The 15930-nt window shown below is 40.2% G+C and overlaps 1 protein-coding gene across 6 annotated transcripts in view; it reads right to left on the bottom strand.

The window, feature by feature from the left end:
- Window positions 1-15930, bottom strand: part of RIN2 (Ras and Rab interactor 2) — a 74642-nt gene that overhangs the window by 18170 nt on the left and 40542 nt on the right. For 4 of the 6 annotated variants that reach the window (XM_053939616.1, XM_053939615.1, XM_053939621.1 and 1 more), the window contains exons 3-7: window positions 13537-13631; window positions 7222-7414; window positions 6887-6998; window positions 4914-4986; window positions 2856-2947 (exon numbers count right to left, since the gene is read on the bottom strand). In XM_053939616.1, coding sequence (XP_053795591.1) covers window positions 2856-2947; window positions 4914-4986; window positions 6887-6998; window positions 7222-7414; window positions 13537-13631 — 565 coding nt within the window. Of the gene's footprint in view, window positions 1-2855; window positions 2948-4913; window positions 4987-6886; window positions 6999-7221; window positions 7415-7961; window positions 8051-13536; window positions 13632-15930 lie in introns of those variants that run through there. The other 2 variants (XM_053939619.1, XM_053939620.1) reach the window with 2 other exon arrangements.

Here is a 15930-nt window from a genome sequence, read left to right as displayed (position 1 = left end):
CCACTAAGCTTAAAATTGAACTGAGAATCAAAGAAAGGAATGGAGACGGTAACAGAATACTTTTTACTGGCTTGAGACTGAAATGAACACAAACTTCTCACTAGCATCTCACTCAGGAGAAATAAAGCAAGATTCTCAGCTGGTATTAATAAGCTCACTTCATTAAAGACAATAGTTAAGCTGATTTACATCAGCTAAAGGCCGCTTACGGAAACTCTACAAGTATCTTGGTTCAGTTTCTTTTCATAGTGAACACATGAAACTATACATGAAAAGGCAGCTCACATTTTGCTGTGGTGGATGCACACATCACCTTTAGCAAGGCAGACCAAGCATTCAAGTGTCTAATAGAAGTACTGGCCTACTGCCCTGCCTTTGCTGTGGGGACAGTTTGCCTGAGAATACAGACTGCAGTGACACATAAAAAGACCTAGTGTGCAGTCCCACACCAGCAGCATGGAAAACCTATGCTACACCAGCAAGTTGCAGCTGCAGCCTCTGCACTTATCCCAGACAAGTGTCAGCATGTTTGTGCAATCAGGTCACTGCTAAAGAGCATTAGTTCCTGAAGGTATGAAGACTGAAACCACATGTGCCTTTGAAGGCAGCAATCACGCTGAAATAAGGGCAGAATACCAGAGGAGGGAGATTTAGCTGAAATTTGCCAATCTTGACATAGTCTTTTTCCCATAGTGTGTCAAGATGGCTCACTGGAGGCAACTGAGCAATGATACCTGGACCCAAGAGCACGAATGCCAAGCATCCACAACAGGTCCATGCCCAACAACCATGTCCTGCCTGCAGGGCAGAAGACAGGAAATAGCCCGTGGTGACAGGCCATGGCCAGAGAATGTCTATAGGCATGTTTCTCTACATAGTTATGCCATGTTGTTTGTGTTCCCAGCTTAATGACTTCACATCCTGCCTGCAGATCTCTCAGTGCCTGTGCCTGGCACGTGGCTGCTGCAAACACACATGATATCAGCACTGCTGCAGGTGAAACACAAGGGAGACTGAGAGAGAATCAATCATATGTTCAACACATGAAACTTTGCAGGTTGGCAACAGCCTTGAAATCTTTACCAAAAGTTCCTCCTGATGTGGTTTGCTGGGTGTCATGTCTCACCTCTTTATCAACCTACGACACTGGGCTATGTGCTATTGACTTGTGTTGTGCAGCCTACTACACAAGAGAGCTCTGTCAGGGGATACAGCCCTGTGTTCATACATCACGGGGTTTTGTGCTTACATGTTCCTCAAAGAAAACTCACACTTAACAGGAAGGGCTCTTGGGAGTTTTTAGGCCTCAAGATCTTGAGTCCACAGCATTGAAAGGCTGACTTTCTGGTGTGCTTTTCTGCACATGGACACCTAAAACTCCATCAAAATCTCAACTTTGTTGCCTGCTTTTAGTTCATGGAAACCGTGATCCTGTGTATATCAGGTAATTTATCCCAAATACAGCAACCACACAGACACTGATCCATCAGTCTCCTCTTCAGCTTTCAAATGTAGTAGCTACAGAAAAAACACACACTATGCAGAGACTATTCAAGAGCAAGACTAATTCTGCAGCAAGTAGACCACAGTGCTCCAGGATACTGCTGACAAAGTGTGGTTAGCCTGGAGAGCTTGATCAACATTACCATTATTGTCGCCACTGGAGAGACTCACCTCATGTTACTTTAAGGCTTCCATGTGTCACTGGGAGACTGTCTTCATTACACTGTATCCCAGTCAAGACCTTTTACTTTCTTTTTCACATCTAAACATTGACCTCAATAGTACCATATTTGCCTCTATTCCCGTGATAACCCACAGTTTCACCTGATTACCTAAACTTGCAGACAAGCAGTGCAGAAGTAATTTCTCTCCTCTCTAAAACAAACCCTTTAATTGCATTGCTACTGCAGCAAACCAAAATGCAAAGCACTGCAATACATTTCTGGGTATGGTTTTACTGCAAAGTCCCACCAGACAGTTCAAGAGATCGTCATGCTAACTGATTTAGAGAGGATCCTTTTCAAAATTAAAGATTATTCAAAAATCTACTGCAACAAAGGTTGCTGACAGTCAACCTTCCCTTCCTGCAGAAGGAAATGAAGCCACTCAGCCCTTCACTCAATGCGGAGCTGCTTAATGATTTATCTGGGTGGTGCCAAAGTTTCAAATCCCACCAGGCTTTGCATCCATCTCCTTGAGCTCAAGGTATGCTTTAAAATGAGCCTGTGTTTGGCTGAAGCAACCAAGCGATGCAAGGACATCCTTGCATTGTCTTCTGGTATTTAAAAAATTGCATCTAACCCCTGCCCATGGATACATTCTACACCATCATATATACTCTCCTCATTTTCAAAATATGCCACTTCGTTGAGGCACTGATCTCAAAATTCACCATTTTAAGTTTCCATGTCAATCTAAACAGAAGTGTTATTAACAGGGAACCTCAGTTCCTACACTCTCCTCACAATAAATTATAAAGCCAGTGGTTTATATAGCCTCACATAGCCAGTGCTGTATGAGCATGCAGACAACATTAGGTCTTGGAGCAGAAGCCACATCAACCTCTCTGTGGGGGACTGTGAGATTTGCTTTGCACAAGGGCTGCCCAGAGAGGGAAGAGAAGAAGGAAGAAAGAAACAACACTAACAAAAATATCACAGAAGGCACAGAAGGAAGGAAGAGCACCACTCCTTGGCCAGAAGAAGGTCTGGCCTTCCCAAATAAGAGAAACTGCTTTTCTAAACAAAATTTGTATCATCACTAACCAATATGAACTATTTATTGATACAGTCTATTTCTTCAGTGTTACAGGTGTGCTACAGGGAAAGACATCTTTGTAGAGAAGTACTTACTCAGTCCAAGCTGAGCAACCTCTTCAAGTTCAGCTTCTGTCTTTGCTGCAGCAATTGCATGAGGCAACTTCAGTGTGAATGGAAGGACATCCCTGTTTCCAAAGAGAAAAACCATTATGGTTTTTAAGCAACATCCATAGTTTGAAAAGCTTTTTTTTTTTTTAAACATTGGCAGTGCCTGATTTCTGATTTCTGATTTTCTTGAACTGTGTCCGGTAGCAAGATCCTTAAACACACAGCACAGTTAAACATTACATGACCAACCCCAGGGCTCCTTTACATTGCAGAATGGTGTGAAGGGCCAATGACAGTCAAGTGCCCGAGACTTTCCCCAGGATCATTTCCACAGACCCATTCAGTATTTTCTACCTTTCCAACAGAAGCTTTTGCACCTGGTCTTCTACAAGCAGATCAGTGAGATGCAAACTTTTTACCTGCTCTTAACATTTCAAAAAAGCCTCTTATTTTCTGAATACACTGTTGACTGTTATTCCAGTTTTCAGAATAAGAATTTTATTCTAATTAAATGTTGCCAAACAGCAACATCTGTAGTAGAAGTATCCATAGAATTAAGACTAAATGAGAATCCTACACAACTGGTGTCAGTATGAATTTTGGTTTTAAGGTTGTGAACAAGCCAACCATCTGCTATAGCACAGACAGATAGTGGGTCTTTATCACATAAATATTCTCTATGTTGTATGTTAGCTTCTTGAAAAAACAGGATATCAGAATTCCACTCACATTCAAGCCAAGCATATGCACAAGACTGATACACTAGCTAAAAAGCATTTGAAAGGCACTTTACATGGTACCACAGAAAATCCAGAGTCCAGATCACCACCATGGTTGCAATTCAAAAATAGGTAAATCCTCATAAAAACTGCTTGGGTACCTCCTGCAAGAAATTCCCTCTGGTTTTTGAAAATCCTCCTGGATTTCCTGTGATGTACCAAATGGTACTGTCTCTTTTTCACAATAGCTACCTATCTGCCTCCTTTGGTCTATACAAAGCAATACTGAACCTTCAGTGAAAGAAAATGGATAGATTAATGCAAGAAATCTCTGTTTGGTGAATGATCCTGTAGGTACTTAGAGAGAATTTACCAGAGCCTGGCAAGTGGGCAGGACTGAAAGGGTGACAAGATAAGGAATATCTCCTCATTAAACTACATTTAAATGCATTTTCAGCTCATTTTTCTTCTGAGTTTTGACCAATTACCCATGTGATATCAATGCTGCTTTTATTACATGCATGTAAACAGAGGCTGTAGCAAAGGGGTCTAAGATGCTTCTCTGCCACAAACAAAACCAGCAAGCACAGCAGCCCAAGAGCATCCCACACCAGAAATCATCACATGGTCAGCATGAATTGGCAGCCTTGAAGCAGTAAAAGGACTGAGACTATCACAGATGCCTGTCCCTGCTTCCTTCAGAAAATGTGCACCTGGGCAGTTTGTATGTCTGTGTGTACATACAAGGCTCAAGCAACAGTCTGGAAATTTTCACCAGTAAACTGAAGTCAAATTGAAAATAAAGGATAAAAACACCAGCTACTTTTTTTCTGCATACTACCTGGAAAACAAGTTTGGCAACCATAAACTGCAAAGCTGACAAGGCCGTTTTTGTTGTTCACCATTTAAACTGACATCTCCCAGTTGTCATATTCTACATATCTGACATTTTTCCATCATGCTCCAAAATTTTTTCTCACCAGCAATTCCAAGAAATGGACTTTGCAAGCTAGTCTATGATTGTTTTTAAATGAGCTACAGAGCACTTAAGAAAGCATCACAAGGTAACAGCTAAAATAAAGTTCAGCTTGGCACCACCTCACAGCTGGGTGGGTAAAATCACATCAGCCTCCCAATAATCAGTATGAAGTAAGACAGAGACACTTGCTTCCAAGACTCATCTCTGATTTCTACCATTACCTTCTAAGGCTATCCAGGAATATTCACAGATTGGCAACATAAACAGCATGCTGAACCAACTCCTCAAAACTCATTTTCTTGAGACAGTCTAGCAGATGTGACTTGGAACATAGCACCATCTTACCTGCTAATACAGTAGAAAGCAATGAGTCTGAACAAATCAGCAAAACTTATTCCAGACCCCTCCAAGGAAAACGCTGCAAAGAAAGTTACAAGAAACAATCACACATTAATCCACTGTTTCTTAAAACAGTTTAATAAAATATATCTTGGATTATAGCATGAAATTAATAAGTTTTCACCATCTGACTAGCTACTATTTGATTAAGAGAAAACAACTCTGTAGAGAAGTACATATTTCTGCTGAAGGCATTTTCAAGAATATACTGATAATCTTGGCAGTTGGTCTACTTCTGTATTCCAAGGATATGGTCTAATTCCTGTAAAACAGATTAAGTGTGATGAGGCCTGCACAATGTTCTGCTAATAGACAACAAATCAATAACTGAGGCTTTGTTTGCCCAATGTACTAATATACCTAATTTTAAATTTCTTATTTCCTCCTCTTGAATTCTATTCTACTCACTTGTCTTCACCCTAGGTGTGTAGAACCTAAACGGAGATAAATTTTCATTCACTCCAAGAAAACCTTTTAACTTGAAAACCCTTAAAAAACTCCGACAGTTATCACATGCCATTGCCTTGCATAAGGGAAGAGGAAGACATGAGCCGTGCCTTTCATTTTTCCCCACTTGATATCATTGTTTCTTATATTGTTCTTGTTTTCTGTAATAATGACGATTACCTCAGGCTCTCTATGATGCCAGTAGCAAATCTCACAGATCAAGCAGAAGCAGCTCCTAGAGTGAAACAATCCATATCTTTTGCCTCTGGTCTAAAACCTCAGCTGTGACAAATGGCTAAAACCATCAGTAAATACTTCCCCCTTGTGGAAGAATTTTCTTCATAAAAGACAGTATGTAATTATTTTCTAGATGGGAATTTATTAGTATAACAAGCCTATAAACACAGCCTTAGACCACACTTACATCAGCTATTACTGACAACTTTCTCTTCGCCTTGCCTTGCTTCTAACTGGAACTAAAACCAGACACATAGAATTAACTTTTTGTTCCTGGGCACAGGGGAGAGAGAGATAAAAAAGGAAAAACTCAACTAAGATTATGTCAGTTTACAAATAGAAATAGAAGTTGCGGGAATCCTCAAAATCAGAGGGATAGAAGTTAACTATAGACTCTCTGTTTCAGGGATGTTTAACTCAAATTGTTGCTCATTTTCTCCAGTTTTTTCTTTCTTGTTAAAATGAAATATTTGCTCCACTTGCAGTTTCATCATTACATACACTCACCAGCTGCAGCTTCCTTTTTTCATTCCTAAAGCTCAAATTTATTTTTCACACCCTCCCTTCTAAAGATATGAGGGCATTATTGGTTCAAAACAATTTGGAGTGTTAACATTTGCTCATTTCTACTAAAAAAAGAAAGAACAAATATAGTTTGAATTAAAAAGAGAAATCATTGATCTTGCAACAGAAACAGTTCTAACAGGTTAAAATCCATTTAGCTATCACACACAAAAAAACCCAAACAACCAAAGAAACCCAGCAACAAAACCCACCAAAAACAAAAACAAACCCAACAACCCATCCCACACCTCAATTGCAGAGAGCTCATGACAAAGTTGCCTTCAAGAACAGTCCCCTGAGTACAAGGAAACACAAGACATTTCATTGAAAGCAGACAGGATTATAGACTGTATTTCTACAAAAGACATATAAGTTTCTAAGAGGATAACTACCCATAAAAATAAATGAATATTGGATTCATCAAGATACACAATGGAAACATTCCAGTTGCAGCAGTCTTAAGTGTTTCTAAACATCTGCCCTCCTCGTGGCAGAATATGACTGACCCACTCCCAGAGCCCATCTCAGAGAGCAGCACAGGCAGTCCATGACATTATTTGTATGACTTTGGGTATCCTCTGCTGTGGGTTTCAGCAATGCAAATGCTCCTGCATCCTATAGGGGAAAAAGTACCTAAGGAACAGCTGAAAAGTATGTAACTCACAACTTACTGTATGTACTTTCTTTTATGGCAAATTCTTTCAGGCAGGACCCACAGTCACTGGACAGACGCAGAGAGATAACTTTCTTCTGCAGCCTTGCAGATTTCCTAACCAGAAATATCTGTCGTGGAGAAGGCAGAAGGAAATGGTATTAGCTTCATCACAGATGACAGAATATATACAGATCATATACAAAAAGGAACCACAACAACCTCATGACATCTGCTGTAAAACATACTGTAATTTTACTTGGTCATTACTGTATTGGTCCAACACCTGAGTGTAAAATGGCAGCACAACAGTTGGGAAAAACATGTCCTTAAAGAAATTGAGATTCTTCTTACCCCAGGAGGCTGTGTCTGCAAAATTTCCATGGCTTCAGCATCATTAAGACCAAGCTGCAGCCACACAGGGTGAGTATGGAGGAGCTTGTCCAATATGCTTAGCTTGTTGGATAGGCTGTCATATCCAGAGTCCCGGGGGCAGCTTTTGACATCATTTTTCTCAGGAGAGACATTATCCATATCCATTATTAGACTGTGGAAAATTTAGGAAAAAAAAATAGACATGCTAACCTCCTATGAACAATCACTTAGGTCAGTGAACAGAATTATCAAGAAGCTCATGGCACTGCTGACACTCTGGGCTAGTACTTCTACTGAGAATTCTTATATTTAGCATACACAAAAATTCTCTTTAAAGGTTCTCAATTCAAAGCCAGCTTGAAGATAAGCCTTAGATTCTTCTGTGAAGTTGGAGAAGTTCAGCCATCACTTCAGGTACAATTGTATGCACAGATGTGATTGAGAGAACATTTCACTTGGCTTCTTTGCTGTGCTAATATATGGAAAAACTTTTCTTCGAGGATATTTATGCAATTCAGACACTTTTATTCCCAGATCGATTGCAAATGCTGCAACACACAGAAATCTTGCTCTCTCATGCCTTCCAGAAAAATCTGTTCAATATTCTGACAATGGAGCAACCCACTACCTATTGGTGATCACTGCACCAGACACAAGAACTTTGTCTGTTTGGAGGGATTATTTTCACAACACAAGTCCATAAACCAGCATCACTTCACCTTTTGCCCAGACTACTGTCTCTGCTCCAGCAGCTCTGTTGCCTTCACAGCTGCATATCCATCTTTGCTACCCTCTGCAAAGAGGTCAGAGTGGGAGGAGGTGAGAAAGAGATGAGAAACCCAAGAAAGAAACAAGAAAAAAAAAGTTAAACTCCCAGATAATCCTCCCTAAGGCACAGCTTCCTTAAAAAATATGTCATAAGTGGCAGTGGATTCTTATTGTACTCCTGCTAAGTTCTGTAAATATTTTTTTTTTTATTTTTGCCATGAAAGGTCCTTACCTCACATTTTAATACTACACTTCCCAGGATCAGAAACAAGTAAGGAATTGTATATTTATGCTCCAAATTCCTTTAGCTGTGGATTGACTGCTATGTGAGAAATAAAGGCTAAGCGAAGTGTGAATGTGGCAAGGTAATGTAAGTTTAAAATTTATTTGGAGCAGGGCATCTAAAGTTACTGCTACATTCAGTAATGAAGTAGAGTTTTTGGAGGCTGTAGATTCTTATTAAAAATCCAAATAAACAGAATACTTTGAGAACTCCTTTTGTTATGCAAAGCTTCACCATCATCCATATAATACAGAACACCCAGTACAAGTGCACGTGTGTTGCTGTCTCAAATTCCTCATTTTTGAGCTAGAAGTACATCCTGTGATTCTCTCCATGCTAGAAATCACTATGGAGCAGTTATTCTGCTAACAGCTTCTTGATGACAAAATTCAGGAACAGACAAAAAGCACCCTGCAAGCTCAACTGACTCCCTGAGATGTCAGGCAGAGGATGTGTTCCCCTTACAGACCTTTTCTGCAGCAGGAGAGGCCCTGGGCGGCAGAGGACAATGCAGCTCCACCTCCCCACTGCACACTGTGCAGCTCTTCTGAATTCTGTGCTTTGGACAGGTCCTAAGCATCACTAACAGCATTTACCATCCTTATTATGCCAGCTACTGTACCCTCAGCAAATAGGTACAGAGTTCACATGCACAGGAGCACCGAATACTTTCAAAACAAACAAAAAACCTCTCCACCCTTCCCCCGCAAAAAACCCCACACCAAAGAAAACAAGCTGAACGAAATTAAAATCCACCAACCAAACAACAGAATAAACCAAACAACCAAATGGCCCTCTTCTAGCTTTGTTCAGCAACTTGCAGATTCTCTGCAGAGGGCAAGCAAAGAGAGTAAGTGGGGAAAAGAACTTTCACTGTATGATCAGATAAGAACAGACAAAATCATTTGACATTTCATTACCACTACGAGTGCTTACCACCTAAAGCTGGCAAGAGTTTGCACAGGCATGTAGGGTCACGATGTTCCTCTTTGGTATGACTGGCTTTGTGTTGTCCCACACCCCCTAGACCACCAAAAATTTTCAGACTAATTTGAATGGGGAGCTATACGGTTTTTCGAACTGCCGGGTACTTACGTGCACAATCCCTCCCACATGCTGAGATCCAAGGAGGAAACTCTCTCACTTACATACACAGGCACCTCCTTGGGGCAGCTGCTTGTGCTCCCTCAAGAAATAAACCAAAGATTATGAATATCTGATCATAACCATAATTTCTACCACTCCTAAACACTAATGGTTCTAACAACACCAATGCAACTCAGATAAATCAGCACTAGAATGTTATTGCAATCTGTGGTGAGGTAAACAGGAATATGAACCACAAAATAATTATTTCCTGTTCCCAAATAATAAAGAAGGAAACAGAGAGAAACATCTAACCTGGTAAACTCTGGAAAAAGCATACCTTGGAAAAAACACACCTGGCAAACCACATACATACTACAAGATGCCACTTCCCAAGGCCTGGGAGCAAATGCAGTAAAAAATTCCCCACTGGTCTGTTTTGACAGCCTGTTTATAGTGGTCTAATACTGCTGAGCATCATATTCCCAGTTTGCTTTTTTATTCTTAAAATAATTTTAATTAATGATCTGAGCATTAGACATGCAGTCAAACCCTGACACATGGGAGTTCTTGAAACTCATTATGTGTTAAGAGTTAGACTAAAATTATTTTGGACTGGGATGTGTGTGTAACTACTTTGGAAACAACTGCATGGAAAGAATAACCATTTGAATTCATGAGCAATGGATTAACTCAAGTGTACTGAACAAGAATAAGTTCTTGTAACCTAAATGCTAGCAAAATACGCTCACAAAATATGTATATTATGCAACAACTAAATTCCTCTCCTGGTTTTACTTTTGGGTTGGAAGATGTTGCTTGGTTAGTTTGTGTTATTTGTTTGGGATTTTGAAAAGAAAATTCCTGATACAAGACAATCTGACCAGGTCACATTAAACTCAAAATTGAAACACAAATCAGCCTTAATGAATGGTCTACTTTATTCCAGGGCTGCTACACAGTTCCTCTTCAGTGGGAAAGGTAGGTTTCAACACTACTCACTATGAACTAAAGAAAACACATGATTCATGCAAGTTTCCTTAGATTTGAGAAAACCCATAAACACGCAGGAAGTACAGAGAGGTAATTGCCAAGATAAATAATGCTGTGCTGCATCCTGATTAGACTGAATCACAGTAAAAAAGACAAAGAACAGGCTCAAGCTTTTAACCAGGATGATCCTTGGTCATGATACGAACCTTGCTCCAGTTAACAAAAGTTAACCACCTCACAGTTAATTCAGTTTGACTATCCACTGCAAAATGCCTGGATTTCTGTAAATCTAATAGCTCTTAATCACCCCAGCCCAGTCTATACAGTCATACTGAGCATCAGCTGGGAGGGGCAGAGATCCACTGGTAACTTCCTCCTGCGTCCCATTACAGCTAAAAGGTCAAGACAAGGCAGCTGGGAAGAAGGTTTCTGGATACTTGCCAACCTGTCAGCAATAACAGAAATGGTTCTCTATGCTGGACAGAAGATGGCTCTACTGAAGTGAGTAACCGCTGTGAAAAAGACAGCAGTGTGAGGGCTGTGCAGTGCAGGACATAAGGCACGGAGCAAAGCTCTGCCCCTGTTCCTTCCATGGGAACAGAACAGGAAGGGAATAAGCTGCTGCAGCTGCCACCACCAGCAAAGCTTCCCTGAACTATTCCACAGGCACCAAGTGCCCTGGGAAGCCTGGAGCTTTACAGCCTTCCCCTCTAGAAGCACGGCCCCTCACGGATATTCACACGGATGTGCAGGGGGCATGAGGCCTCCTAAAAGATCATCCAGGTGCATCCAGGTGCCACCAGACCCATCCCACATGGTCCTGGGACTGCCACTGCATGCAGAAGCTCTCTTGTTACTCTTTCAAAGGTCACTGGAATGGCATGACAGAAATCTGTCCCACTAATTGCCTCTTCTGACAATTCTGCTCATTTGAATTATAGAGATACATGTCTGCATTGGGAAAAAGGAAGGTGAGGCATCAAAAAAGTGGGATATTGAGACAGTCCCTCTTAAAACACATTTTGCAAGCCTTTTTTTTTTTTTTTTTGCCTGGCTTTTACATATTTACAAGTCAAAGTGAGCCCTTGAATCATTCTTGATATTACTTGGGCCATATTGTATTAAAAGGAGAGATGAGCCCAAAATAAAGGAGTATATAAGATGCAGAGTATAAATCTGAAAGTCACCACATAACCACAAAAAACCCCACACCACAATACTAAGGTTGCAGATACACAATTTCATGTCTTTATCTTTCTGAATTCAGCTGAGAGCTCTGCAATGCCTGCCTTTCCAGAACTGCTCTGGGTGTCTGGATACCTGCTAAGGTGGAAAAAGAGCAAGGAAAATGGACATTCCATTGAGCTCAAATATCCCTAGATGCAAATCCAAAGGTCAAATCAAGACACCAACTTCTGAACAGCAGAATGCAATAAGAAGAGAAAATGCCATTAACTGCCAAGTTTTAAATTAACTACAAAGAAATAAAGTTATTACAGTAAACACAGCCTTGTGAGGTGTCTAGTTTAAACAAGAACTCTGGAAAACTCTTGTTGAAATTATATATATATATATATATATATACCCTCTATACATATAGAGTATAATATAGTATATATTATATATACTATAATCTTGCTCTGTAGCACTAAATTTTAAAAAAAGGTGTCAGTGCACAACTAAATTACTTAACTTACAGACATTGATAAAACTTATTCCTTACATAGAAGCATGCAGTTTAGAATGTTGTAGTCACAGTAGGTTTGACTTTAGCTCATTTATTCAGACTTTATATTTCACATTATCATCTTGAATTGACAGAAAATAATTTTTTGATGGCTATTGTTATTTTTCATGGAAATTTCATTATTCATTTTTTAATGCTAAGTTTACTTTATCTTAAACCAAAATATGTTTTGCAGTCAAGATTAACAAATTAAGATTAAAAAGTCATTTAAAAATCAATAAAAAGAAAACTCATGATCTGTAAAATGGGGAGGTTTAGTTGACTGTTTCCAGCTAAGTGCTTCCACCAAGATTTTAGAATCAGTAGACCTTAGCCTTTCATGCATATGATGTATTCAAAGATACAAGAAGCCTCTTCTTAACTGAAAAGTGGCTGATGATCTCTGAAGTTAATTAGCTGAATTCACAAAATGAAGAAAGCATCCCTTCTGCCCTCTAGAAGAACTGTGCTCTCAAAAGCTTTAAAATTTGAGTAATGTTCAACCAGGGCCACAGCCAAGAACTTTAATTAGTTCAATTGTCTTACATTCTTTACTACTTGGCCAACAAAGCTGCTGCTCAATGTTTTTGAAAATAATCTACATATGCTTTGTAGTAAGTTCTAGCAGGTTTCAATAGAATTCATAGGAAGAAAAAGAGTTAAAAATCTTAAATGTAATTCTAAAAACAATTTTCCACTTCATCAACTCACTGGTAGAAGAACAAACCCCACCAGCTCCAGGGCTGGCCAAGACCATGCAGTCAGATAAAACACAACACCTACCATTGGTTGCTTTCCTCTTGCAACAAATTTTTAAAGTAAGTACAAAAATGTGTTCTCTTGTTAACACAAGGACTAAAATATTGATTATTCTCCAGATGTTTAGCAGATGCAACTGTTCAAGAAAAGCCAAAATGCTGAGGTCCCTTTCTGCACACTTAAAGGTACAATTTTGTTTTTCTTATGTGCAAGTTACTCATATATAAATTAACTTAACCCACGTATGCATCAGTTCATAGCAGTCAATATTTTACTTCCTAACCTGCGAGCATAAAGAAGTCATGTTATTGTATATTGAATCTTCAAAGAGCCACTCGAAGCAATGGACATTTTGTCTTTACAGCATGAAAGCAAAGCTGTGCCACAGACAATGGTAATAATGGCAGTACTTTTCTGCTTTAGACATTCATCAGTATCCAAGGTTTTTAACAAGGAAGCGAAGCTCAGTTGCAATTAGAAGATATTAAGGCAAATACACCAAACAGCTGAATCTCCTGCACAAAGGCAAATTCGTTGGATCAAGAGCAAGATTATCTACACCTCCTATGCTGTCAGGGAGAAAAGTGCTAGGACAGAAGCCACCCAAGAAGAAAGAACAGGGAAAACATTCCTGTTGTGGTAGACTCTCCAGAACCATGAAAATAAACATTTTAATCACCTTTGCCAATCAGCACATTCATCTTCCACTGTGAGATCTGTCTGTACCATCTCCTGTTTCAGTTCTCCGATTTCTGAGGCAATTGTGTCAATGAGCTAGAAAGGGACAAAAATAGTATGACATCAAGTGAGTGGAAGAGGCATGGAAAAGAAGCCAGGGCAAGTTTAGTCACCAGAGATTACAAACTTTTTCTTTTTTTGTAAAATAGTATCCTCTCTGGATTTCCCCTTGCAAAGGAACAAGTAAGGGTTGGGGCCACATATAAAGGTTCTCAGAGGAAGAGTAATTCCTGTTTTGTGCCAGTACAAAACCTTCCAGTTTGGCTAGCCTTTTAATTTAAATTGGTTAAATTTGCAGCCTCTGTGCATTATACAGCATCTTACAAGAACTAAATTATTTAGCTATTTGTAGCATTTACCTTCTCAAAAAAACAAAATTTTTGAAGAATTCCACGTGCAAGAGTTTTATTTCAGAAGGGACACTAAGCCAGCATTACAATACAGCAGAGGATGAAAAGCAATGAAGGGAGTGGGTGGCTGCTTTCAACATTAGGTTTTGGACTCCACTTAAACACAACAATTCTGTTAAAAAGAATTACCTTGCAAACCTTCAGCAGCTCAGGTAGAACACCAATCTAATTCTGGGTATGAGGGCAAAAACTCATTTTAAGGTAGGCAAGATTAGCACTAAGGTTGTATCCTGAGAAATGCAGAATTTGCTAGCCAGACTTTACATTTTGTTGAGCAGAAACCAACGATGAAATTTGCAAAGCCTGCTCTCTTGAACACTTCTTTTTTAGCCAATGCATCAAGATTGCTTGTCATGCCACCATGGCAGCCTATAAACCCTAGCAGGGTTCCCTCTCTCCTGCCAGAAGGAAACCTAAGAAAAGGTTTGCAGTGATGCAGTGATCTCTACCACCACCTCAGCACATCAGAACAAACAAAAACCCTGGCATATGAAGCAAAACCAGCTTTGGGGCCCAAGTCAGAACAGTCTTCACAGCTGCCTTGAGCCGGAGCCCCATTCAGGGCAGGCAACTCAGTACAGCAGCATTTTCAAAGGATTGCAGGCATCATTTTCCTAAGTTGTTACACTGGAATGTTTCCTCCACCTCAGGAATTCACACTCGCTGCTGAGCACCATTATTCCGATAAATTCAAAAGACATTTTAGTCTCTGCTTATAACTGGCCAACTCCAATAAATGAACCTTATGTAAGAATTAATTACCATTACCCACACCATAAGGGTTTTCCTTCTGTCCAAGTCATAGTTCCCAGTGTTGGAAATTATACAAAGTTTAAAATTTTTTAATATAACTTTAGTCAGGTGTTTGTTTGCCTTTGTCCAGGGGGAAAGGAATTGAAGTTTCTTTTCAAAGGACTGCTCCACCACTCAAGGTCTGATGAGTTTAACATCTCAGCAGACTGGGAGCAGCATACAAAAAAGAATATACACAAAAGGTAACAACCATTCCCCTAGCATGGTCCAAGACTCCTGGTCTGGGAAGAGATAGATAAGAGAATGAAGAATGAGAAACTAATTAACATTAAAGGCAAACCAATAACCAATAGGAAACCAAATACTAAGACCTTGGGAGCAGTGAACATGGAACCAATGAATTTCTCTGGGTTTTGACAAATGTGAAAAATCTAATAGACTTGTGTGATGGAATGATTTTCTCTGCACAACCAGGGCAATGTGTGGATGAACTGGTTTCTGTTGCACATCCTGGCCAGAACACCATCCTGGCAAGAATAAAGTAATGCCTTAATTCTCTAGCACTAAAGATTGTTGTTGGAGAGTTTTTGTTTCTCCTGTAGTTTCAGTGACACCAGCCATATGTACCACTGACACTGCAAAGACATTCCACCTGCTGATTCCCAAACAGCCCTGAGTGTCTGCAGCCAGATGTAAGCAATGCCTCCCTGATTATTCGAAGGGGCAACCCGAAGAACACAGGCTACCCTCAGGGAGCAGCCAGAGTGGGGTGAATTTCTGCATTGCCAGCAAAGCACTCTTGCAAAGCTGCTTCAGCTGGCGATTGCATGAAAGCTGAGCTGCCCATGAATCAGCTCTGCACAAGGAGCTCCTCTTCATGAGCAGCATCACCACCATAAGACCAACTGTGGCCATAAAGAGCCATCAAAGTGGTGTGCCCTGTCCTCTGACACATCAACAGAGACTAAAGTGTCTCGAAGGCCAACAGTCTGCACAACAAAGGAGCTTTTCATCACCTCTCCCTACAAAGCATACAATGTATGCGCTCTCCACAGAAGCCTCCATATATTTTCAGCCACCTCCTCCATGCCTGCTTTGCTGTGTCACTACCTGGCTGGCAATTGAGTTAACTCTGTTGGCGGGCTTTGACCCGAGCTGTGATAAAACCCACC

This window comes from Vidua chalybeata, chromosome 3, assembly GCF_026979565.1.
Source record: "Vidua chalybeata isolate OUT-0048 chromosome 3, bVidCha1 merged haplotype, whole genome shotgun sequence".
Lineage (NCBI taxonomy): Eukaryota > Metazoa > Chordata > Aves > Passeriformes > Viduidae > Vidua > Vidua chalybeata.
Note: the sequence above shows the minus strand (reverse complement) of the source record. Positions and strands in the feature narration are given on the sequence as shown.